The sequence below is a fragment of the Puccinia triticina genome, chromosome 5A (genome assembly GCF_026914185.1).
Source record: "Puccinia triticina chromosome 5A, complete sequence".
Taxonomy (NCBI): domain Eukaryota; kingdom Fungi; phylum Basidiomycota; class Pucciniomycetes; order Pucciniales; family Pucciniaceae; genus Puccinia; species Puccinia triticina.
The window spans coordinates 5,808,333-5,835,126 of NC_070562.1; the positions used below are offsets into that span (position 1 = coordinate 5,808,333).

Here is a 26,794-nt window from a genome sequence, read left to right on the forward strand (position 1 = left end):
GGAGTTTAGCGGGTTGCCCCTTGTAATAATACTTTTTTGTTGTTTAGCGAAAGTTGTAATTTTTCAAAGGCGTGCTTCAAAGGTGTGCTTGCGAGCCGAAGCCGGGTACTTGATGACGGCTGGCCGTTGGTGGGGTTGTCAGATCCGCTTTTTTTCGTCGGGACGTAGGCCCTAATGAGCAGATAACGGGTTGGAAGCTTGGAATCGGGGATTTGTTGGGGACAACGCAAGCGGCGGGAAATTTTTGGGTGGGGAGATGAGTGTAGACAAGGGTCCAGGAAACTTGAAGGGGCCGGATGAAAAGGGTTCAAAGTGGCACCGCAAGTATTGAAACGAGACTGGTCGCGAATGACTCGACGGGGGTAAAAATGTGCAATTGAACTACTTTGGTAATTTCCAATCACCCTGGTTGAAAGTCCAGGGGGGGAACTTGCAAAAACCGAGAACTTATTGGACGACCAAGTAACATAGAGTGGGAGAATCACATTTGAGCCAATTCATATGAGTTGACAACGGAGGGCAGTATTGATGTAACTAGCTGCGTGACCTTCGTGACGTTATAGCGAAAGGCCAAGTGAAATAATTTTCGACGGTGATGGCTGCTCTCGGTCACTATGCCTGCCCTGCGACTAGTTTGTACACCTTGGCTGAAGATCCCACTTATGTTCTAGTCAGATTTCTCTTGGTTCTCTTAAACAACACCAAGCGGGTACATACATGATTCAAACGAAGCTCACTGATCAACGTTCTTTTCTCGTGTTGGTCGTCGAGTTCGAGTGTACGTGCAAACGGCTGGCCTCCAGCTTGGTGTTCGGCGTATCGACCCTACGAACGGTGTGAAGTTCTATTTGCAAGCTGCGACTTGGTTTCCTGCCCACAAGACAGCCTGAAGAAGTCCTGCCGGGAGTTTCGGTATCAGGCAAGGCATCACTCACTCCCCATGCTCCTTCTCTATGTAGGCAACATCGTCCGCCTCAGATACGAGCTGAAGCTACAAACATCACCAATGTGACGGAAAGCGCCATGTAGCTGGATAGAGCCCTACAGCGCCGCCATGGCAACCCCCGCACATTCGTGTCGAGGAGGCACGCCAATTTGGCGATCCTAAAGTAACAGCGGCAAATGCATCCCATGGAAACGGGAAACGGGGGCATAAAAGTCATGGTGTCAAGAAGCAGTTGCCTTTTCACTTTGCGGGAATACGAATACAGTCCGTATGATGGCGCTGACCGCCGGACCGTGGGCTCGGTTATCGAAGACCCAGCCTAACAACCAAAGCCGCGTCAATCTTTCCTCTCCAACAAGATCACTACAAGGCTTCAACGTATCTTTCCGCGTGATACTCACTGGAAACCAGGCCAATGGAAAATATTGATACTCAAACGCATACAGCTGAAAGCGGCAAGGAAAGAAAATGCCACAGATGAACCCGTAGATAAGCGCTGTGCCAGACCTGTGCGGTCAAGCGGGATGCTTACCGGTAAGCTGGTGCATAAATATGTACACCAGCTTGAGCGGAATGAGATCCTTCCCGACAAGCCGACATAGCTTAGACTTGCCCGGTGCACGCTGTGGAAAAAACTTGCGGTGAAACCACAGCCGGGTTATAGGGAACATTGAGCCAAATTAGGATGTCTCCGCTCGCTGGAGAAGAACCCTCCTCAGTGAGGAGGCACAAGGTGTTCTATGAAGAGGTATCACACTTGGCAAGCCAACACACCTGGTATATGCTCGCTGGAGAGATGTCGGCTGGAGAGTATCTTCCTCGGCGAAAAGGTACAACAAGATCGCCGAGGAGAAAGCCTCCCCGACAATCGGGTGCACAGTTTGACTGGGAAGAATCTAAAATCTTGCTCGGAATCTTCCCCCACAAGTCGAAGAAGGCTCAAGTTGGTTCACCCGCGAGGGTTCCTCTTGGGCGAGCACCTTGCAGTCCACCTTCTTCGATGCAAGAAGGTGGACTCCAAGGTGCTTGCCCAGGATGAATCTTCCCGAGTGCCTGGAAGAAAATCTATGTATCTACGCCGAGTCGGCACATTGGTGCACCGGAGATTTTCGGCCGCCGCTGGGTCACTGTCTTCAGTTTTGGGGGCTCAAGTGGTTTACAAGGGGGTACGGGGTCCACCGGGCCCCGGGGGTCGCCAGATCAAAGGGGGTCAGGCTGATGAGTCTGGGCGCGACACGGGGCGCGTCGGCGGCACATGTAGCCAAATTACCACCTTCATCCTCAGAACATCCCAGCCAGCGGGATAGACGATCCGAGCAATGGCACCATTCAAATCACGCGGTCGAGGCTCATACACGTCGTTCCGGGGCCGAGGGCGAGGCGGATACAAGCCGGGAGGGGGGCGAGGCGGCGGTGGCGTTGGAGCCGGCGGGGCAAAAGTCAACCGGACGGAGGACGGGCTGGTGCTCGAGAGTAACCAGGATCGCGAGGGCACCGAGAGTCTGGAGAAGTGGAACCGTGCACAACAGGACCGAGAAATTGACGAGTCACTCGGATTCGTGCGCTTCGACCAAGGCAATCCGAGGGTCGGCTGGCTGATCAATATCCAGCCTGTGAGTCTCCTCAGTCCGATCATGCCCCCCTTCTTCGTCTTGATTTCAAGCCGCTCTCTTGTTACTTTTCTTTCAAGACCCTTGTCCAGGAGGCTCTAGGTCCGCAGTCTGATAAGGCCGAAGGCCCGTCACAGCCCAGCGCTGCCGTCGACCTTTACTTCATCCAGGATGATGGTAGCATGTTCCGGTCCACGCTCGTCTACCACCCCTACTTCTTCATCGCCAGCAGAGTCGGAAAGGAAGCCGAAGTCGAGGAATGGATTCGGAAGAAGTACGACGGCCAGGTGATGAAGGTCGAAGGCGTGATCAAGGAAGATTTGAAGTTGGTAAGAAGCCAATGCTCAACATCCGTTCAGCTCAGCTTAGCTCAGCTCACACACCTACATGCTTCCCCCCCTGCTACGCGCTAGCCGAACCATCTAGCGGGACATAGACGCCGATTCCTCAAGCTAGTCTTCCGGAACGTTGACCAGCTGTTGCGGGTGCGACGAGACTTACTAGCGGTAGCCCTCAGCAACAACGCGAAGATGGATGCACTGGACAGCTATGCCGAGGTGGTCAAAGCAGGCAGGAACGAGTTTGATGGGATGGACATCGAGGACTTTGACTCCCTCGACTTCGAAGGCGCGCAGGACCCCCTCGACGGCTCTTCCTCCAGGAAAGGGAAACTCCGCAGCCTTGTCTCGAAGTCAAACGCTCTTCAGCCCGCCGCTACTCTCCCTTCCGAATGGATTGTCGACATTCGCGAGTACGATATCCCCTACTACCTCCGGGTAGCCATCGACAAAAGTCCGCAGATCCCCTTTCGGAGAAACCGTAACCTTTTCTGATTTGTATGATTTTACGCGTTTGTAATCTTCAGACTTGCGAGTCGGACTCTGGTATACCGTCGCCATTGAACAGGACAACGTCACCTGTACAACGATTCCGGAACGAGTAGAGCGAGCTGAACCGGTGGTGATGGCATACGATATCGAGACCACTAAGGCCCCACTCAAGTTCCCGGACTCAGCCAACGACCAAATCATGATGATTTCGTACATGATCGACGGCCAGGTAGCCCCTCTCGCACTTGTTCTTTAGACCCCCTGCTGATTCTTTATAATTGATGTTTGTTTTCTAGGGCTTTTTGATCACTAATCGTGAGATCGTCGCTGACGACATCGCCGATTTCGATTACTCACCTAAGCCTGAGTACGAGGGTCAATTTACTATCTTTAATGAAGAAAACGAGGTTCGGGGTTTTTTTTTTTTTTCTTTCGTCTTTCGTTCATAAAGAACTACAGCGAAGGGCCTCATTGACGATTGGTTTCATTCTTAGCTGGCGTTGATTCGGCGATGGTTCGATCACATTCGCGACGCTCGACCGACCGTAATGGCCACCTACAACGGAGACAGCTTCGATTTCCCATTTGTCTACGCCCGAGCGGCCATTCATGGCCTCGACATGTTCAAGGAGATCGGCTTTAATCCGGACTCGGAGTCCGAATTTAGATCTCGAACTTGCATTCATATGGACTGTTTCAAGTACTTTCCGCGCCTCCTCTTAAAAAAACACAGCTCACACTTGACTAAAGACTTATGTGTGCTTGTTTTTCCAGATGGGTCAAACGTGATTCTTACCTGCCACAAGGTAGCCAAGGCCTCAAAGCCGTCACTGTAGCCAAACTTGGCTATAACCCCATCGAGCTTGATCCTGAACTGATGACTCCGTAAGTAAAAATTGAGACATTATACCCCTGCAGCAAAATTGTCAGCAAGGCCATCCAGCCCATTTCCTCACCAAGTCTTTTTTTGATTTCTTCTTCTAGATATGCGGTCGAACAACCTCAGACCTTGGCGCAATACTCCGTCTCCGATGCTGTGGCGACCTATTATCTCTACATGAAATATGTCCACCCCTTCATATTCTCCCTCTGTAACATTATTCCCCTGAACCCGGATGAAGTCTTACGAAAAGGCTCTGGTACCTTGTGCGAAACTCTTCTTATGGTGAGTGGCTCACTCCTTTGCCGATGATTTCAGTAGCTCACGGTCTCTGATGGGTTCTGTTGCTTGCGCTCCAGGTTGAAGCATTCAATAGTGGCATCATCATGCCCAACCGTCATACAGATCCCCACGGTACCATGTATAATGGCCACCTGCTTGAAAGTGAAACATACGTTGGTGGCCATGTAGAGGCTTTGGAAGCTGGCGTTTTTCGCTCTGATATTCTTTCAGATTTTAAACTGGTACCTAGCCGATGTCAGAAGGTATGACCATCGTCTCATCCGAAGCCGGTGCTGATCTAAGCAACTGACTCACTTGACTGTCTCTGTAGCTTATCGACGAACTGGACAGTGCTTTGAAATTTAGCATCGTCGATGAAGGAGAGTACGCATTGGAGGATGTTGTCAACTACAATGAGGTCCGAGCAGCCATTCTAGAAGCCTTGGAAACGATGCGTGATGAGCCAGACCGGCAGGAGTTCCCGTTGATTTATCACCTCGATGTTGCTGCTATGTATCCCAACATCATGTTGTCAAATCGACTCCAACCGGATTCCGTTGTCAGTGAAGGGATGTGCGCCGCCTGCGATTACAATCGACCCAACAAAACATGTGATCGGCGGATGGAATGGGCTTGGAGAGGGGAATATTTTCCTGCCAAGCTTGATGAGTACAAGATGATTCGAAACGCCATCGAATCCGAAGTCTTTCCATCCAAGAAGCCTGGCCAGCCACCCCGCAAGTTTGGCGACTTGGCACCTGCCGAACAAACGACGCTTCTTCACAAGCGGTTGGGCGACTATTCCCGTAAGGTTTATAGGAAAACTCACGAAACTAAGATAGAGGTGAAAAAAGCTATCATCTGTCAACGAGAGAATCCATTCTACATTGACACAGTCAGAGCCTTTCGTGACAGAAGATACACCTACAAAGGTCTGCATAAGACTTGGAAGAAGAAAGCCGACCAAGCTCAACAGGAGGGCCGCTCGGTCGGTGAAATCGCCGAGGCGAAGAAGATGATCGTGATCTATGATTCTCTGCAGCTGGCGCACAAATGTATCTTGAACTCTTTCTATGGGTACGTGATGAGGAAAGGTGCGCGGTGGCATTCTATGGAGATGGCCGGGATCACCTGTTTGACCGGAGCAAAGATCATCCAAGCCGCGCGTGAAATTATTGACGAAGTTGGCCGCCCCTTGGAACTGGATACCGACGGGATCTGGTGCATGCTACCTAAGATTTTCCCGGACAACTATACCTTCAAACTCGCTAATGGAAAAACCCATGCGATCAATTATCCTTGCTCCATCTTGAATCATCTCGTCCACCAGCAATTTACGAATGATGCATATCATCAATGGAATCCTGAAACTAAGACCTATGACGTCAGAAACGAAAACAGTATCTTCTTCGAACTCGATGGACCTTACAGAGCTATGATCTTGCCATCCTCGAAAGAAGAGGACAAGCTCCTCAAGAAGCGTTACGCGGTTTTCAACCCAGATGGCTCGCTTGCCGAACTCAAAGGGTTTGAGGTTAAGCGACGTGGTGAATTGCAGCTCATCAAGATCTTTCAAACCTCGATCTTCGAGAAATTCCTCATCGGAGACGATCTCAAGTCATGTTATGATGCTGTAGCCCAAGTGGCTAATCGGTGGCTTGATGTATTGGCAACAAAGGCTGCTAGCATGCACGATGAAGAATTGATCGAGCTCATTTCCGAAAACCGAAGCATGTCTAAAACCCTGGCGGAGTATGGGGCGCAGAAGTCAACATCAATCAGGACGGCCAAGCGTCTGTCCGAATTCTTGGGTAATCAGATGGTTAAGGATAAAGGGTTATCTTGCCGTTTCATCATCTCCGCCAAGCCCCATGGTGCGCCGGTCACCGATCGAGCTGTCCCAGTCGCCATCTTCTCCGCTGAGCGCTCAGTCCAGCAACACTTTTTGCGAAAATGGCTGAAAGACAACTCCTTAGTCGACTTGTCCTTAAGGTCGATATTAGATTGGGGCTATTATACCGAACGGCTTGGATCGGTCATCCAAAAATTGATCACCATCCCAGCTGCCATGCAGAAAGTTCTTAATCCGGTTCCTAGGATTCATCATCCCGATTGGCTAGCGAGACGATTGGCAACTCGCGAGGATACCTTCAAACAACATAAGATAGACGAGATGTTTGCTCGACAAGCTCCTCTGTCTGCCGAAGATATCGAAGCCCTTCGCGCCGAGAAGCAGAAGAAAGCAGAAGCTCTGGCCCGCAAGGAGCCACCAGCCATCGTAGCACCTCCCAAGCCATCAATTCACGTCAATTACTCTGGATGGATTGCTGCAATGAAGCATGTGTGGCGTGCCCAACGGGCGGCCAAGAAGGCAACACATAGTTCCAATTTCGTACCGGGCAGCATCGCTTCGATGTTACATGTCCAAGCCTCCAAAGTGACCAGCCATTCTTCACATCTAGAACTTGTCCAGCTCTTACCAAACCAGCTGAAGCCCGGAGAATTTCAAGCTTGGGTTTTATTCAACGATGTTCTCCAGTCGGTTCGAATTACCGTCTTGCGCGAATTCTACGTCAACCTCAAACATGAACCTCGGCCCGATTTCTTTCCCGAATCATGCGTAGCTGAACCAGTCGTGAAAACCCTTCCCAGATCACAGGCCCGTATGAACCTTTTCAAGATATCTGTACCCGAGAAATTGTACATCGAGGATGCCTCTCATTATCAACAGATGGTCACTTCGCCTGAGGTTGAAGGAGTGTACGAACGTCAGCTCCCGTTGCTACAGCGCGCTTTGATCCGGCTTGGTGCAATCAGTTCCCTGTCTTCTCAAAGCCGCCTTTCCCTTGTAGACGGAATAGATAAGGGGTTTGAATTGTCCGACTTGATCAGCTTAGAGCAGCAGGTCTCCCAACGACGATACCTTGATAACGGCAAAGCGGTTCGCTATGTTCTTGTCTATCACTTCCAATCTGGCAGCCGACATGCAGTGGGTATCTTCAATACACACGCTGCAGCTCAAATATTTATCACCGATCGCTCTTCCGCCCCTCAAGTTCCGAACATACAAAAGTATTACAAAAACGTGTTCAATTCCCGACTTGCAAACATGCAGACCGAACTAGGCGTTTTCGAGTACGACCCAAACATGTCAGTCGAGGTGACAAATGTCGCAACGGAGGCCCTAGCTCTGAAAGCTCTGAGCCGCGAGCTGGCTCTGCTCAAAGGTCAAAAGACCGGCCCCGGCTATGTTCTAATGATTAGTTCGATTAAGGATCTTTCTTATTACCAAGACAAGGTCTTTTCGATTTCCAAGTATCCGGTCGTCATGTTTCATTCTAGCCAAGCCGACAACAAGTTTGAAGCGTTTGGCTGGCAACGCTTTGCAGCTGAGCGGATGGTACAACACTACTTCCGTGCAGCCTCCTTTCTCCGTGAACGAATCATCCAAGCCGAACTATTCGATGTGCCCGTTGCCAACTTTGAGACGGACGCGTCTCGAAGCTTGATGGACCTTGAATTTGCCAGAAAGCTCACCAAGGCCGACCATCTTGTCTGGTGGTCCTCGTCTCGAAAACCTGACCTTGGAGGAAAGGAGGTCGATTTGAATTCAGAGCTCGTGATGGACGCCTTGGCGAATCCGGAAATTAGTGTCATGGGTGCCTACTCGGATGCCTCTGTTGAACTCACCATACAACACCTCGCTATTAATTCGGTATCACAGTCTTCCTGGGTCTATGAGGTCTCAGGGGGGACTGGAGGTTCACTCGGCTTCCAAAACGCTTCGCACAGCTTGGACGAATATTCTAAAGGTTCAGTCGCTTCCTCTCTTCTGGGAGATTCCGATCTGCCCGTCCAAACGTTCACCTTATTCCGGTCGATGGTCCGAGGTTGGATGGCTGGAGCCGCAAAGGAGGAGACGAAGGGTCAATATCGCGGTCTCATCACGCACTTTTGGAGATGGTTAAGCTCGTCATCTTCAAACATGTTTGATCCTGCTCTCTATCGGTTTGTTCATGGCTTGATGAAGAAAGTGTTCTCCCAGTTATTAGCCGAGTTCAGACGTTTAGGGACGAGAATCATTTATGCAGACTTTGGACGGATCTTTCTTTTGACTTCCAAACCCAACTCGGCTAGCGCCTATGCCTATGCAAAGTACATCGTAACAGCTATTAATGGTAGAGATTTGTTCAGCTTTCTTGAATTGGAGATCGTGCGCTATTGGGAACAACTGCTCTGGGTGGACGCGACCAACTTTGCCGGTATCACCTGCGGTGATCCACAAAATGAGCCCAATCCTGAAGCAGACGAAAATATCGATATGAACTGGAACATGGTCAATTTCTTGCCACCAGCCCTTCAACAAGACTTTCTACACGTAGTCTGCCTGTATGTGTATGACGTTCATCAATGCCATAACCAAGCCAGCAGCAACGACCAAATCCAATTAGAGGCCGATCGAAAACAAATCGAGGCCCAGCTCTTGCGCTCTCTAGTCAATTCTAAGATCACCCGCCAAACTTTAAAGATTGTCAATCAGATAATTGAGCGACAAAACAAAGCAGCCTCTGATTCTGAGCTCCGAGCCGCCTTCGATTTCCCTCGACTTCCAGGCTCGCACATTGCGATGAAGAAGCCAGTGCTAGAGTTTGTCAAGATGGTATGTTTCGTGATGGAGCTGGCAACGCTCGTGACAGCCGAAGTTCGGATCATGAAGCGAGTTCTACTTGACTTGATTGGCGTTCGAGAGTTTTCGAACGAGGCGGTCTTCAAGAACCCTTGTATTCCGTTCAAGATCCCGGACACGATCTGCAGGCACTGCAGTGCCGTGCGGAGCTTCGACTTGTCACGGGACCCGGACCTTCTGGCGAGTGCGTCGAGCCGTCGGGTTGGGGAGCCCCCAGAATGGTTGTGTGCCCACTGTGGCCAGTCCTACGACCGGCTGGGGATCGAGGCTACGCTGATCGAGCAGCTCCACAAGCAGGTGGCCTCCTTCCAACTTCAAGACCTGCGCTGCTCACGCTGCGCCCAGCTCAAGGAAGATACCATGAGCCTGCGATGCCCGTGCTCGGGTGAATACATCCTCGCCGGTGATTCCGGCTCACAGGCCGATCGCCCTTCCTCAGCTCATCTTAAGAGACGTCTCGCCGTCGCCCGGTCGGTTGCTGAGGCGCACCAACTCGATGTCCTCTTGGAATTTGTGCAATGGCTTAATTCACAAATCTCTTGAAACCTCATGTCCTGTCACTTTAGAGACTGACCTAGGTAAGTCCACCGAGCTTAGCTTTCCCCTCCGATCTTCTGCACTTGCGGCCTTCGCACATGTTGACTTTTTTTTGGCTCCATTTCCTCTTTCTTCAGGTCTTCTTCAAGTCATTTCTTCGGATCAGTTTATGGCCCGTCTCGGTGTACACCTTGTCTAATACCATTCCTGCGGTCTATCAGCTACTCCAACCACCATCCCCATTATAATGTGCTTATTTCTCTTCGTAAACGGAACCCTTAGCCCTCATAACGCAAACATACAGTTTCCTGTTGATCCATTTCCATATACATATACACATACACATACAGATATATCGTTATTATTCCCCTCTTGATTTTTAAAAAAAAAACCTGTTTCCTTATTTAGATATCTTCTTCGTGTAAATTCGGACATTGTAGATATGAATGTGTGGGTTTTATTCTAAATAGAAGTTTTTGGTGCTTTTCTATCTAGGCAACTAAATGCTAACCCGAAGCCGGCGAAGGGCTCACCCGCTATGTCACATCTGGAGTCCACCGGGAGGGTGGGTTCTTGAACAAGGGATGAACTGTGTATATTAGCACTCTTCACATAAGCTAAACATCAGCAAGATTGGAATAAAGTTTATCCCATTGTGCCAGCCAATTTGGCTGGGAAATTATGCAGATGTATATCTCTCACCATGGTCATAGATTTCTTATGTGAACAGTGCTATTGTGATGATTTATGATGCTGATATGAATCATGGATGCAACTAGAAAAAAGGGTTAGTAGAATGGGAAAATGTTTGCTTTGCAAGTAAGTTATTTGGCAAAAAGAGAAGGATGCCACACCAAATTTCCTCATAACCTCATGGGCGTGTTGTATGTTTTTTTTTTTTTTCATCATCAGTCATGTGCATTGGAATTTAATGAACCACCAAGACAAAATATCCTTTTTTTACAAAGCGATACAATCAAAACTTATGATGGAGAAAATAACAAACGTAGAAAATGAACGGTTCTATATATATTAATCATGCAGTCACTGAAGCAGGGAAAGTAAAGTCGGTCTGGTCTTGCTTGGCTTCTCCATTGCTGGTGTACGAGATCCTCAATCTCAATCGAATTGTAGCCTAAACGATCTCGATCAAAAGGATCAGAACCTGCCACTGTATATCATAAGACTGCGATGGGTTTGAAGGAAACTTACACCTGGGGTGAACATGATTCTGAGTTGCTGTGTTTCGGTAATCCCTGGACTAATGTCCGCATTAGATATTGCCAACATTTTCAATTTTTGGGTCTAGAGAAGAGATGAATTCAGCCAGGATGTTGACTCAAGTGAGAAGAACAGATATCCTACTTTGGGGACGGCAGCTTGAAAGATGACGTTTTGGATAGGACCAAGGCCATTAGCGACAAACTGAGCGGTGACGTCGAGGATATTGTTGGTGTTGGGAGCCTTTTGGGGAACGAGCGAGATTTGTAAGCCGTTTTGGTCGTAGGCGATGTAGTTCCTCGGGAGCACGGGCAGTTGTTCAGCATTGCCGCTTCCCAAAAGTTCACCGCCAAACATTGAAGATGTGGGTGGAGCCTGGGCTGCTGGTGTGGACTCGCCACCGAACAGTCCGAGAATGTCGTTGACTGAAGACTTGGGTGGTTGATTGGCCACAGGTGAACTGACGTCACCTGCTCCGCCGCCAAAAATGTCGGCTAATAAATCTTGCGTAGTTTGCGTAGTTGCTCCTCCAGTCGTCTCTCCCCTTGTTGGGGAAGTGGTGATCTCATCTCCCATTAAATCAACCAGTGACTTGAATTTGTAAAGTCAAATCAATCTTATGAACAATCAGAATCTCTCAAAACGCTTCATGCGTGACTTTTTCGATGACATATTTGTTGACTTACGTCCTTGTCCACTCGGGTAGATCCGACTGCTCGCTTCTCACTGACGGTGCCCATGACCGAGGCCTTCAATTCAGGGGGTGGCATCCTCTCCAAAACGCCGGTCTTGATCTCGTGCATTGACAACAGCTGACTGAACTCGACAGCCCGTTGCTGGATTTCTAATTCCGCGGAAGATGTGAACCTGGCGAGAATTTGAGTGATGGTTGATTGCGCGTAAGAAGAAGGAGAGAGTCGTGAAGAGAGCTTTGCCAATGCAGTCAATGAGAACTGCCTAATTGTTTGATTGGGATAGGGCGAAAGTAGAACGAGATCGATCAATTCAATGATGTCCGAATCTTGAACCTGGTTGAGAACGGCGATACAGATTCAATTAGTGCTACAAGTTTTTTAGAAGGCGTGATTCTATAAGAGCTATGAGGACTCCTATTACTGACTTCTGGAATGGCCTCTTCTGACTCCATTGCGACCCCACCTCCGTGGCTTTTGAGCATCAGTTCGCCAAACTCTCCAATCACCCATAGCCCCGCTAATGTTAAGGACTCTTGAGATACGTCTTGACGCAGCGCCAAGTAAAGCTTTTGGGTCGTGTATGCTTGCAGTTCGGGGGTGTGACAGACTAGACGAACAAACGCGGACAAAACTTCTTCTCTGACGTAGTTACCAGCCTGGTGAAGATATGGCAAAGAATCAAATCGAAAGCTGTCTGTCAGGAACAGTCAAACGCTGGAATTATCAGATTCCTTACCAATTTTAAAACTCTCAGCATTGTATCAATATGCCACCTTTTGTTAGGTGCAAATCGCTCGGCAGCAAGGCAGATTTGAGTAGTCATCCCGAGTTTGAACTCGTTGTCCGCGACTTCAAGAAAGGCCAAGAGTTCCCGGATCATTACTCTCACATTTTGCTCATTGACAAGCGCATATGAGAGCTCCAGGGCTCGTCGTCGGATCGATATGTCCCCGTCACGCAGACAGTCGAGAATGATGGTTCGATGGCGCTGAACGGCATTCGTGTCTATTCCCACGACCTTGTTGAGCGTGTTCAAAGCTACGTAACTGTAACCAAAATTCAATCACAATCTCAGGATGACTCAGATAAGGCTACGTACCGAATATTGTTATCTCTATTGCCCAAAAACTTCCCCAGGATGTTGATAGCCATCACTCGTAGGCCAGATTCAGCTTCGATTTCCAAGATAGTGAGTACAGCTTCATACAAGATCGAGTTTCCAACATTTTTAGCTGCTTCAGTATTTGTCGCAACCTGGGAATAATCGCATTTCGTCAATTTTTGCGTAACACGAAGTAGTACCAACAAGTGAGAAATATCGATGTACCTGAGCCAGGATATCATTCATCGTTTCACTGGCATGAGAATCCCCTTTGCCCAGCACCCTCAAGAGTCGTAGGATTTTGACTTGCAGAAAGGGATCGGTGATTCCGGATACGTCGTGTTCAGGAGAATATCCAGTGGTGACAAGTGCCTTGAGATGGCGGACCAACAAAGGAACTGCCTGCAGACATAAACTGGAGCGGGTCAGCATAAATCAAGAACATGTGCAAGGGCGATCAACTGACCTTGCGGAAAGTCTGAAGGGCTTCTGGATCTAGTGCGCACATTTCTGTGACTAAGGTAACGCCGCATAGTAACACGCCATGGTTTCGATCCGAAAGTAAGGAAGTTGCTTTGGTGATGAAGTGATCGAGTAATTCCGGCACTTTTTTGATGATTCGGGTCGCGCAGAGAGCCGCCTGATCGGGAAGTCGCAAGAGCTGGATTCAGTGGCACATCCAAATGTTGAAGCAGCGATGATCCTGCCATACCTTCTTGCGAATATATGTGTTGCTACTTCCGATCAGTTTCTCGACCTCGTTGACCAAGTCTCGAGACATTTCCTGGAACAGGTTCCGTAAAATCGAAACGTCAGAATCACGTCGTGATATGCTCCAGTGTTCAACAAAAAGGTGAAAGGGTGGATGAAAAGTCGTACTTCGGAGCTAATGTTAGCAAACGTACAAAGCGCAAGACCGACAATATACATATTGGCATGATTCATGTCACTTGTTGGGACAGTCACATTTTACGGATGGACATCAGTGATACGGAATGTCGACACAGATGATGATGGATGGACAGATGCGGGCTTACTTCTTCAAACTATTGGTTACCAGAGTTAGCACCTCCTGACTTTCGTCCAAGAGCAGCATGATTCCAAGGTAGCCCAGCCGTTTATCCGCAAACCTGAAAGATTGGAGTTGTTGATGTTCACATGTATACGTATTCATTAGCGATCTCCATCGAAAGATCAAGGCTATCTGCTAATTTGACAAAGTCCAACCTTGGTTGGGCTACTAGTTTCAAACATTCTATCTGGCCAAAATGAGCTGGGTGACCGAGCATGTGTATGTAGAGTAATTTCGCCACCTAGATTCAAAAGGCATGTCCACGTCAGTACCATCGGTTCAGATCCCAGAACACTATGCTCTAACGACAGCTTCGACCAATTTTTGCATCTCTCTCCAACCTGCAAGCCCAATCCTCCGAATGATGACTCACATTATTGTACCTGTAGGCAGTTTCCTCCTCCTTGAAACTGGTCCGAATCGCAGCGCTCTCCTTTTGAATGACGGAACGCTCATCGGCCAGAGTCTTGGTAGCTCTGATGGCCTTGATCAGTGCTTTCAAGTTCTGATAAAACAAACATGCGGGGTAAGGTTTCGTTGAAATGGGCGCATGACAATCCAGGTCGGTGAGGACGAATCGGAACACCTACGTAATACATCTGCTCGATGATGTCACTCGATCAACCGACAGAGTCCCGCACTAGATGGCTTCGATATTCCGAGGATGGGCTCGAGATGACTAGAAAGGTGCTGGGTGGTGGTGGACCTGGCGAGTGAGTGTGGCGTGGCCCAGTGCCTGGCTGCTGCCCCGCGGGCCGCACGTCATACGTACGACTTGGGCCTAAGGATGCCACCCGGACCCGGGAGATCCGGCACTACCCGGTCGGGTATCGGGTCGGGTCGGGTGTCGGGAGGGCTCTGCGCACATCCGGCATCCGGCCGGGTATTGAGTAGATCCAGCTGGCCTGGAAGCAAGGTCAACTTAGGGGTACCATTTTTGCATTTTTCACTGAGATTGATTGCAAGCTATGTATTGATTGTTATGAAAGGTATGTATGAGCTGTGTTACATAAGAAAGAAACAAGTGGAAAATAGGCAATGTGGCCGTAACTTGTAAGAGAAAAAATTAAAACAGAAAGATACAACAACTAAGATGATATGATGGCATCAACATCGACAATGCTGTGTTTCACCCAATCTTTTAAGCATATGAGGGACTCTAAGGTGTTGAGTGACATGCGGTTACGAATGTATGATTGGATGTGTCGGCCTGCGGAGAATGCTTGTTCGCACGGAGCACTTGAAGCAGGCACGGCCAGGAATGTTCGGACCATGTTTGAGAGAGTTGGAAAAGTTTCGGAGTTGGCCTTCCAAAACTGTAATGGTTGACAAGATTTGTCTTCGCACTCGGAACTGAGGTACACATCTATTTCCTCCTGCAATGAAGGCCCTTTTTGCTTCTTTTTTTTGAAGAGACTAGCGCTGATGTTTTTTCGGGATGAAGTTGCTGCAGGTTCGGGTTCAGAAGTTGTGTACTTGCTCACTAGGAATTTCTCAGCTTCATTCTTGAAGATTTCCAAGATTTCAAACTTTGTAAGGTTCATCAAGTCAAGTACCTCAGGAGTGAGTTGACTAGCTTTCACTCGAGGATCGAGTAGAGTCGCACAGAGATATGCAGGCTTTTGAATGGCCTCATCGAAGTACTCCTTCAGTTTGGAAATCATCACCTCGGTGGCTGGAATCAGTTCCTGCGCTCCGTATTGCTTTTGAACCTGGAATGGAAATACAACCACACGGATCAGCTTGATAATTGAGAGTCACAGGTATTATTCGGTATTTTTTTACTTACTGCAACAAGATTTTCAATCAACCAGATGTAAACTGGTGCAGCAAACGCTAATGAAACCTGTTTGTGCGGCGAGATCGTATCGGTTGCTTCATTAAGTGGTTCCAAAAAAGCACAAATCTGTTGAACTTTAAGCCATTTGTCAGGTTTGAGATTGTACCGTTGAGTCAAATTGTGATTTTCACAAAATGCTTTGATGCAGGGTCGAAGTTGGATCGCTCTTTCAAGCATGGAATAAGTAGAATTCCATCGTGTACTAACATCGGCTATCATCGTCAGGTTTTCGAAAGGAGAGCCTTTGTAATTTCTTGAAAGGCAGCTGACTTTTGGGGAGAGCGCTTCAAGAAGGATATGAAACCACTAATACGAGAAAGTGAGCTGGATACATCCACTTGAGGTGGAGGATCATTCAGGATAGCCGAAAGACCCTGATTCTGAGTTTGTTTCGGAGTGGACAACAAGCTGTTGAAGGACTTGATGCCTGCTTGGGCAGCCAGATTGATGACATGTGCCATGCAACCAAGTCTACAGGTGTAACTGTCAAATCGAATCAAAGTCGAGAGATGTGAAGCCATTGTAATGTTGTTGGATGCGCTATTGGTCATGATACAGAAGATGTGATCTTCAATCTTGAACAACTTCAGAATCTCGACCATGTGCTCCGCCAGATTAACTCCAGTGTGACTACCTTCGAGAAGCTTGGCAGCAAGTACCATGGATTTGAGCTCGAAATCAGTGGTGATCCAATGGGCAGTAACACCCAGGACAGATAGATTGTTTGGAGAAGTTCAGACATCACATGTTAAGCTTATTTTTGATTTGCTTGACTGAAATTGGTTTACAAGAGCCTGTTGACCTTGTTGAAAGGATTTCCGGATAAACAACGCCAGAGTCTCTCTCCCACAAAGAAGAGATTTTGTTGCCGGGTTACAGAGTTTCAGAAGCTCGCCAAAATCTTCGTGATCAACAACCTGGTATGGAATGTTGCTGGTGATGAAAAACCGAGCAACAGCACAAGTCAAAGTTTCGCGGGTAAGTTTCTTTGGCGCCGTCGATTTTCCACTTTTGACAAAAGCCGCCAGAGCGCCGATGTTACGAGATTTTCCGTCACCGTGTATGCCGTGGCAGCTTGCCAAGTGATTTATCATACTTTTGGTGGATCGCTTTTTGTCAACAGAAAGCTTCTTGAGACAAAGAACCGTCCCTCCAGGAACACGGCTTGCTTGACAAATATTCGAGGTCCTTCCGCTGACAGTTTCAGTTTTGAAATACTGCCAAACCCAGCTTTTTCTAGCCAACTCTTGACTATGGGAATCTGTAGCCTCTGAGTCTGGAGGGTTTACTTCGATTTCTGGATCGGATGAGGATGAATCAACATCAATAGCTGTTCTCTTTGAGCGGGGCATTTTTGAGTTTGCAGAAATTTCAAGCCGTAATAAGATTAGAGAATTCGTGGGCAGACTGAGGATTCAGGAGTTGAGATCAAGTCCTCTCTTTCTATTATTGCAGACAGTTATTTGAATCTGAATCGATAGAGGTCTCCGAACATAAATATGTACAATTCTCATGACAGCGTAACATGGTAGAACTAGACAGTAACCTTGGCCAGATTCCCCTGGTTTATAATCATCTTGGGAAGATCAGACCTTGCCGACCGATGTCTGACACTTAATTTCGTGCTAGGGATTGATTTTCTCACTAAAAGGTCAAGATCCGGCCGATACCCGGCGTCGGGGCCGGATTTGCCGGGTTCGGATGTCGGACTAGCTCTACCCGGTACCGAAGCGCCGGGTGGCATCCTTACTTGGGCCCGTTATCGGTCACCGGATCACATCGACCGGATGGACATTCTCAACATCTGTTGTGCAACAGGACAACAGTCTTCTCTCAGCGAGTCATGTGAACTGAACAGATCAACTCGTTCATTCCGGCTATCATCCCCCATGAGCCCAATCCAACCGCTTTGTGGAAATCCCACTCAACTGCATAAAATAGAAACATTACAATGCTTATCTGAAAGAGTTGTGGTTTATCTTCCTGAGCAGTGCAAGTTAACCTCTTTTCACCCCAAAATGCCAATCCAATAGCTTTTGGCTGAACTCCAAGAGTTGTGCATCTTCAACATGAACTTCAACTATGAAGAAATACAAATCAATTGTTGTACTAATTGGGTTGTTTTTCTTTCAACAATCTCCAGGCTTTTTGATTGGTAGATTGAAAAACAAGTGATAGAAAATAAATGGCTCACGTGGTCTAAAAATTGGATGCAATTTGTGGATTTTAAGCCTTTGCTTGTATGTATATGTAAGACAGGTCTTGTGAAACACTCAGTCATGGCACAATACTATTGTTCCATTAAAATGTTATACTTCCTACCAAACATTCAAAAAAAATTGTGTGTGTTTGATATTTTTACATGCCTTTACCGTTTAATCTGTACTCATCCCAAAAATTTGGACACAATCCGTAAAATCCCGCCAACTGTGCTCTCTTTCTCTGTCAAAACCCTTTGCAATCTGTGTGTACAATTGATTTACCCTTTCAACCTTCCCAGCCTCTTGGGTGTTTCAAATTTGTAACAATTAGGAATCTGTATGAATCAATCATTTATGGTGTTCAAAGTTGGTTTGCATAATTTTATGCATGCATAAATCATAAAATCATAAAAATATTTTGGTGAGGAAATTTTGTATCACATAATCAGACAGTCATATCCCCTGCAAAAAATATTTTATGATTTTATGATTTATGCATGCATAAAATTATGCAAACCAACTTTGAACACCATAATTACATGTTTCAGCAAGGATTGTTCACCCCCCAAAAACAATTCTGATCCTGTGATGAATACTACAACCATTATTTACATAGGTATGGAAAGTCAGCAGCTTTCAACTTTCCTCACCCCCAAAATTGTGAGATCTTCAACTACAAAATTCATTCAAAATCCCAAACCAGCAAGATACCAGACTAATAGGTTGTGTGAATGTCCTAACTGGTAATATAAAGTTTCCAATCTCCTAGAGATAGGTGTCAAAAAGTCCAGACAACTATGCTCCAACCTGATATCCTTCAAATCTCCTTCCAATTAGCTATCTATTTCTCAGGTTGCAAGAGTATTCCAATGAAAAATGGGGATTTAGGAGTGGAGATGACAATATCAAATCTAGATCATCAACATAACATTTTATATGAGCTTCAAACAAAAACTGATGAAGAACTCTTTGGCTCTAATAATTTACCTTTATGCAAGGGTCATAGCAGTTCAACTATAGGGAATACTCATGAAAATTCACTTTATTACAACCATTTTGAACCAAACCAAAACACTTGGGAAACTTCACATGTAAAACAAGGAATTGGAGCTGGAGGCTTGAAAATAAAGGGAAATGTCTTACATGATATTCCCATGAACATCTCTCCTGATCAAAGTTTCTTGGGATCAAGTGTTTTACCATGGGAAAATTGGAATAATCAGAGTAATGACAACTTACCATTGGAAAGAATGCAGTCAGCTCAAAACACAGGTAAGAAATTTTCATTCTTCCAATTTTTTGTAATTTTATCAGATCTCCCACATCAACTTTTACTTGGAGACAAAAACGCAATGAAATCAGAAGCAGATAACTGACTTTTAGAGGTTTTTTTTCTTCTTGTTTTTGCTTCCTAGAACTTGCACCACTACCCCCAACCTTGAAATGCTTAAATAACTTTGAAAGTGATAATGAATTTGTTTTGGAAGGTCAGGCCAACTTTATTTTTCTGAAAAGTAATCAAAATCTAAGTGTGCCTGAATTTGTAGCTGGTGACTGAAATGAGCCAAATTTCCTGCCAGCCTCAAAAAGCTTTTATCCTGCATTTTCTTCTGTGCATTCAAATGATAACTTAATTTGGGGTCAAAATCATCTAATGATTCCACAATTTGGGATAGACAAACTCACAAGACCAGATAAGATTCAAAAATGTCAATCTGGAAGTAAGTAGAAATCAGAAGTATCCCACTATAATTCTCAATTGGTGTTCTCACTTGGGATTTTGGATTGATCATGTTATTTTCTTGTTTTATCAGTGCTACTTTCTGAACCTACCAATCAGCCACAAAATGAACACCTCCAAGCAGGCATATCCCCTCAAAAAGATCCAGATAAGGCACTCAGTTCAACTTCAAAAATTCTAGAGAGAACAGAAAAATTGATAGGATACAATTTAGCTTCTGGATTTCAAAATTTGGGTCAGCAGGACATTATATAATTACACGCCTAAAAGTATCTCATGTGTGATTTTGATGCTGATTGAATTGATATATATTGGTTTAGAAAAATATGCATCATCAAGATTATTTTCTGAAGAAGGTGTAATTGTTGAGGTACTAGAGAAAGAACTAGAAGCAGGTACATCTTCACCAAACCAATATAATGGAAAATTCACAGGAGAAAATTCTTATAATAAGGTTGGTTCAAAGGAGAAATATAATATTCAACTAAGTCCAACTGAGAATGCATATATCCAGAGACTAGCATCTATGTTTACCTCCCAGTTGTCCCATAAATGCCTGGATGATCCCAATTTCCCCAGTTATTTTGAGGTTATATCAAATTGGTATGATGATATATTCCTGAATACTAAAATAAATAGAAGAGCAGAAAAAAACCGATTTGGAAGCCTTGCAGCCATTCATTACAGCAATTTTGTGCAACCTATTGATGAATCAAAAAATAAATTCATTGGCAAGACATCTTTTTTTGGTCGCTGTAAAACTCTCACCAAGCTTCTGGTTTTCATCAACACTGCAATTCTCCGAGGATTCTCACCCAATCCTATTTCAGCAGAAGAAATCTTTTCTTCAAATATTCAGCTGATTAATTTGCTTGCAAATGAAATATACAATCCTGAATTTAGCCTCCCTGTATTAGGTGTGATAAAGGATGAAGAATATCCAATGGATGAAAGTGCATTTCAAGATATTCAAATTACTTTGATAAAATATCTAACTGAAAGGGACACATCGGATGGTTTTTCTTTTAAGAGTGCTCTACATATATTTCTCCAATTGAGTCATCAAAAAAATCCTCCTTTGGTCATGGAATTACTCAAAGGTGCATATGATAGGGAGGGTTATACTATTTTGGAAACAATAATCAATCAGGAAATAGATTTCAAGACCAACAATTGGAGTAGAATCATTCCATTGAATCAAGCTCAAGAAAATGATTTTTTCCCAGCTGATTTCAAATTGATACATCCAAAAATCATCCCAGAAAAATACTTTGATGGAATTGAAAAATTTGGAGGAAAAGCTAGTGAGGTCTTTGATAGAATTGAATCTCTATATCAAACTTCTAATTTTCCTCATCGTGCGCCTTGCATCATAAGAAAGTTTAATGATATTACTGTTTACTTAGTAAAATCAAAAAATTCAACTGGGAATTCAGAAGTACTGAAGGTCACAACCAAGTTATATCAACCCATTACAACTTTTGAATTCCTACGCAAATTCAAAAGTCTTCTAACATATTCACTCCACTGCCATAGTTTCTTGATGAAACATGTATATAAAAAATTAGGCAAGATTCAACCAATTGAAGAATCACAAAGCTTGTATCTTGACTGGATTAAAGGCCAATTCTTGGGATCAAAACAATTTCTGCCTATTTTTGGAATAGTTGCTCATGAAGTTCAACCACCACTTGACAATTCAAAATTTGGTGAAGCCCAAAGATCAATAATCCAGTTCCTAAGTATGGATTATGCTTTTCAGAAGCTTCCACAGATATCAGTTCTTTTGATTCAACTTTGGTTCAAAGAAAATTATCCCAATCAATGGAATGAATTTTTTTTCCATGATGAAAAGACCTTTTCAATGATTATGATAAATTTCATAGAACAGAGTGGAATTTGTTTTCAAGATTTCAAAAAGAAATCCGGAGTTCAAGTCAAAAGGAAACTTGATCATTCAGGTTCTGAAAATGTGTAGCTGTTCCAGAACCATTTATAGTGGCTATCCTATAGCAGTTTTTTGTTTAATTTTTTTGGGTTGACTAAAACAAACTAGAGGACAAAGCAGCTTTGTCACCGCAGGATTCAAACCCCTTCTTCCTCCTTGCTCCCCCCTCACTGCATATGTACAATTTTAATCTCTTTTCTTCCTTCAAACTTCTGTATTTCTCTTAAACACCACAAAACATCTCACATGTCTCCAGTCGCACCATATACTAACTTAAATAAGTCCCTCTCTATGAGGAGGGGGTAAGCCGTCCCGCAGGGACCCTCCAAAGGAGGTACTTATGTGCTATGTCGCTCTTTCCCGAGAGCATCAGGAAAATCAAGCTTTTTTTCAATCCACTGTACAGCCGCCATCTCTTATTGGGTGACTACAACATCACCCAACAAAATGAGGGGCTTATCCAGGAGAATCTCTGTGTCTCCTTCTTGAACTTGTGAGGGCCTTCAATTTCTGATTAATTGTGTGTTTTCCAATGTTCTTCCTCCAGAGACTGAAACAAAAAATCCTGTTCAACTGCCACATCTCATGGAACAAAGATTCTGCATGAAATACAGCAGTTGAAACAATTAATCAAAAAACATAAGAAACATTGCTACATAAATGTCTATATGCACTCATGGGCTACAGTCATTGAAACAGCATGGTATTTTTCAGCACTGAATACAGTTTGAATGTGTGGAAGTTCCTGGAATTCAAGTTTAATGCCCAAGAGGAAATAAAAAATTTGCTCAGCAGGATAGTGAAGGCAGCTGATGGGATGGAGATAAAAAAAGATTGTAGGTAAATGGATACCGCTTGGGTGGTCCCAGAAATGAAAACGAGACGGAAAAGCGTCCAGAGACAAGTGCGTGAGGTTGATTATGAAAAACTGCCCACCAAAAGCTGAAATGCACTCAGGTAACAGAGTCAAATTAGCATATAATTAGACGCAAGTCCCTCCTTTGGAGGTTGCTGCGCTCCCCCAAGGAGGGACAAGGAGGGAAATTAGCTGAGTTAGCACCATGTACTGTTTCATGATGACCTTCTAGGGTCAGATGCATCCCCAAATAAAACCTCTTTAAATGCTAAAAAAAGGGCCTGAGAACCCACACATGCTGATCTTGCAATGATTGTCCCACCCACCCGCCTTCTTGGTGCAAGAATGCCTCCTTGGCCTTCAGTTACCCCTCCCAATGACCGCCAATGTAATAGGTCATCAAAGGGAGAACCCAGTGGCCATTGAGAGGACTCTCCTCCTCTTGATGTGTGGCCATACCAACCATTGAAGGGATTGAAGACTCCATTCAATGGCCAGTTTCCTTGTCAAGCATGTACAAGCACCAAGGATTCTGCCCAGTGGGAAGGAATCATTCTTGGCAAGCATGTATGTGCAGGTTATTGGGGAGCAACATTGACAAGGATGCAGACTAGCTGGTGAATTGTAAGGAGCAATATCCCCCCCCGGGCCCAGAAAGGCAAGTGAATTACAAGGAGCAATATTCTCGCCGGGCCCAGCAAGGTAAGATACCTTCTGCCATCCATCCAGCCAATACACATAGCTGCTGTCCGCCTGGAGCAGCCTTCCTTGGCTAGCTGGTACGGACTGCTCCATAGTGGAATCCTTCCCAATGTGCAGGTGCTCACCAAATAACACTCATCCCGGTGTAGATAAGGTGTACCCGCCGGCCAAGCCGCAGATTCCATTTTCCTTTTTGTGAAGAATTGAATAAAACTTCTCTAATTCCAAAAAGAGAGGCAGTTGCCATGGCTGATTGTCCACCACTAGACCCTTCCCACACTCAGGCGGCTTGGGGAGTTGTAGGGACAACTCCTGGGTCTCCTAGGCAATCTTAACAATTTAGGACTGCAAAGAGAAACTCACAACGGCCAAATATCACAAGGGATATTCAGCCCAAACCTATGTGGAACAGTAGCAAGGGGATTGGATTAATAGGAAATCTGCCAAATTAACCCCCCTGTTCCACAAGGTGTCACTGAGGTTTGCTAATGCCGTGAAGCTCAGAATATTTTTTAAAGAGTGTATTCTTGTGGCAGAAAAAAATTGGGGCCATTTGGAGCACCATAGATAAGGTTTTGGGGGTTTGCCTTAGTAGGAAATCCGCCAAATCTGCCCCCGGCTACACAAGGTGTCCCTGAGGTGTGCTAATTCCGTGAAGCTCAGCAAATCTTTTAAAGAGTGTATTCTTGTGGCAAAAAAAAATTGGGGCCATTTGGAGCACCATAGATAAGGTTTTGAGGGATTTCCTATTAAGGAAATCCACCAAATTAACCCCCCTGTTCCACAAGGCCTTCCTGATGTTTTCTACTGCTTTAAATCTCAACATATTTCCTAGACAGTTTATCTAGATTGGTGTAAAATTTTGAGCGCATTTGGGTGCACTAATGAGGAGAAATAATTATTTATCTATTTTCTGGCATTTTTTGCAAAATTAAAATCCCAACTCCTGTTTGGGATTGCAGAATTACAATTCCGACTCTCAAAATGCCCCCGGGTCAAAAGGCGGTCACAAGGACCCGGGGAAGACGCCCTGAAGCGGTCCGCGCGACGTAAACTGTGTTTGGGAGTCGATTTTGTAATTTGAGGGAGTCAATTTCTCAACCCCCTTTTTTGACCCTGCTGATGTTATAAATCAGCAAGCCTTCCCAGCCGAATTGGCTGGGACCATGGGAGAAACTTTATTTTGGTCTTGCTGATTTTGGCCCTACGTGAACCGTCCTAATGCAAACAATTTTTAAAAAAAAACCTCTCAAAATTTCACATAAAAGGTCGCGGGGCGGCGCAGCCACCCTTAAACCCTAGTTTACATTAACAGGCTGAGCTAACTTAGCTGCATATACATACACGGCAGGGGTGCTTCCTGGCCTGCCAGTTTGTGGAGACAACGGGATCACTGGATACGTGAAACCCACATGGAATTCACTTCTCCCCCCGTTGTCTCCACCCTCCCGTGGAAAATGGGTGGAGACAACAGGAAAGCCCATTGTCTCCACCTGCCCGGGATTTCCTCGTCATTCCAATGGGGAAAATGACGAGGATTCCACGGCTGCCTCTGGGATCCTGGTGGAAACTGTTCCCGTGAGTTCCTTGTTGTTCTCAACAACAAGGAGCCCATGGATGCCCTTGCATTGCCGGTGTTAGGGCTATTTCATTGATATCAGCTGGCTTATGTGCGTTTTGAGGACAATCAACGGCTCCCAAGGAAAGCGACAAATTGATCCCCAGCCCCGCCACCCCGCCCTCTGACCCTTCAGTTCCACTTCCTCACGGCCCCCGGAGGCTCACCTTCACACCATCAACCCCACACGCCTTTCTTCCCACCCCGACCCACACCCACCCACCATGGCCGCCCCTTGCCCCTCCTCCTGTGACTCAGCTGGATCCAGAAAGCATGCGGGCAGCAAATAACAATCAAGTCGCTGGCAAACAGCACCAGCCTGCGTCCGGGGCAGTGGGCCAACAACCTCCTCAAGCTAACGTGCGAGTCCGCCTTCTAGTGCCCCCGGCAGCTTGCTAAGGGCTGAGAGGACTGTCTGCAGCCACCTTGTGATTTGTTTTTGTTTATCTATTTATCCCTTTTTTTGATGTTTTTACGATGATATGCAATGCAGCGTGTGGTACCCTGGTGGTACCACATTCTGCAATATTACCTGCGTTTTTGATCTGCTCCGCCCCCCCCCCCCCCCCCCCCCCGGGTTACCTAACTGAATCACATGTTGTGGGCCAGACCCGCCCGTGGGCAACAATGGGCCACTACACTACGCTACGCTACGGGCCAATATCTGTTAGTGTATCCGTGGTTATTTGGCGAGACAATTGGGGTATTGTTATCCCCAATTATAGCCCAATACACTAACAGTTAGTGTATCCAAAGTTTCTCATTGAAGATCTTGGGTATTGTTATCCAGAATACACTCAAAATACACTAACAGGTAGTGTATTTATTTTGGATAACCAACATTTCCCTGAAAGTTAGTGTATCAGAGTTAGGATAACAATCTTCTGCACTACAGTATCTGTCATTTCATGGTTTTTAGCCTCTAGAAAATGATTTTCAAAACATCATGTCCCAGATTTATTTTTTTTGTAACACAAAACCAACTTTACTACCAAAAATATCAATACACTGAAAGTAATTTTATCATTAATTGCAGAGATAAACCAACAGTTATTGTATTTGTTATCAGGAATAACAACAGATAACAATCATGAAACTAGGATTTGGTTATTGTTAACCTGGCATATTTCAGCTACACTAACAATACAATAACAGCCAAAAAGAATAACATCAAGAAGATGTATTGTTATTGCAATAAAATCAAGGATAACAGTATTATTTGTGTAGTGCAGTGGAAAAAACTAACAATACACTACACTAACAATACAGTTAGTGTATCAGCCCACCGTTGCCGTGGGTATCATGGCGAATCCTCGGGGAGTCCAGGGTTGAAGGACCCGTGATCCACCTGTGGGCTCAACCTTCACATCGGGATCATAGGGATATTGAACAAGTGAAAAGAAAGGTCCGAGTGAAGTGGGTGTTGAACCCACAACCTTGCATACTGTGAGAGTTGAACTCACATACTCAGCATTCATGAGTGATGCTTTAACCGTTGAGCTAAGTACACATTGCTATGTTGCAGTTGAATACAGCAGATGTATGCTTATGATGATGTGTGGTGTTGCCTCCAATGGTGATTGGATGTGTAAGCAACAATGTGTTAAGCAGTGCTAGATTGACACTTCAACAAGGGACCCACGGGGATTCCATGCGGAGCCAAAAGCTCCCGTGGAATCCTTGGGATGATCACAGGGTGGCCGCGTGAACCTCCCGGTGGTGACCCCGTGATTCCCTGGACCTCCAGCCACTGGTCCGACCTTGCGTGCGGCTACCACGCGCGGAGTCCTCGTGGACTCCATGTGATTTCCCCGTGGACGGACTCCCCAGGTGTACATAATTCTCTCCAGGGAGCAAAGTGACCAAGCTTAGCGTCTCCAAAGGAGAGGTTTAGGACTAAAGTCAGATTCTTGGCCTGAGGCTGACAAAGTTTTTTGAAGAAAATGAGCAATTTTGCATTTACATTTATTTCAAATGATTAGCTCTACGGTTTTACTCCAAATCCCAGCTGACCATGTTGTAGCCC

At 45.7% G+C, this 26,794-nt stretch overlaps 2 protein-coding genes across 2 annotated transcripts; one reads left to right on the forward strand and one right to left on the reverse strand.

Annotated features, from left to right (window-relative positions):
• Positions 1-2,265: 2,265 nt before the first annotated feature.
• On the forward strand, positions 2,266-9,778 carry PtA15_5A696 (uncharacterized protein; the record flags this gene model as incomplete). The annotated part of the gene is made up of 10 exons (XM_053169484.1): positions 2,266-2,559; positions 2,637-2,885; positions 2,970-3,348; positions 3,422-3,615; positions 3,683-3,793; positions 3,881-4,086; positions 4,161-4,271; positions 4,371-4,551; positions 4,626-4,811; positions 4,880-9,778. 10 exons carry the CDS (start codon positions 2,266-2,268, stop codon positions 9,776-9,778), a joined length of 6,810 nt encoding a protein of 2,269 aa, XP_053020677.1.
• Positions 9,779-10,808: 1,030 nt separating this feature from the next.
• Positions 10,809-14,461, reverse strand: PtA15_5A697 (uncharacterized protein; the record flags this gene model as incomplete). Its single annotated transcript, XM_053169485.1, has 15 exons — positions 10,809-10,907; positions 10,985-11,077; positions 11,138-11,584; positions 11,680-12,021; positions 12,114-12,344; positions 12,425-12,734; positions 12,788-12,942; positions 13,016-13,192; positions 13,257-13,430; positions 13,503-13,574; positions 13,670-13,739; positions 13,828-13,920; positions 14,018-14,103; positions 14,236-14,367; positions 14,453-14,461. The coding sequence occupies 15 exons, from the start codon at positions 14,459-14,461 to the stop codon at positions 10,809-10,811; spliced, it is 2,490 nt and encodes an 829-aa protein (XP_053020678.1).
• Between the last annotated feature and the right edge of the window lie 12,333 nt (positions 14,462-26,794).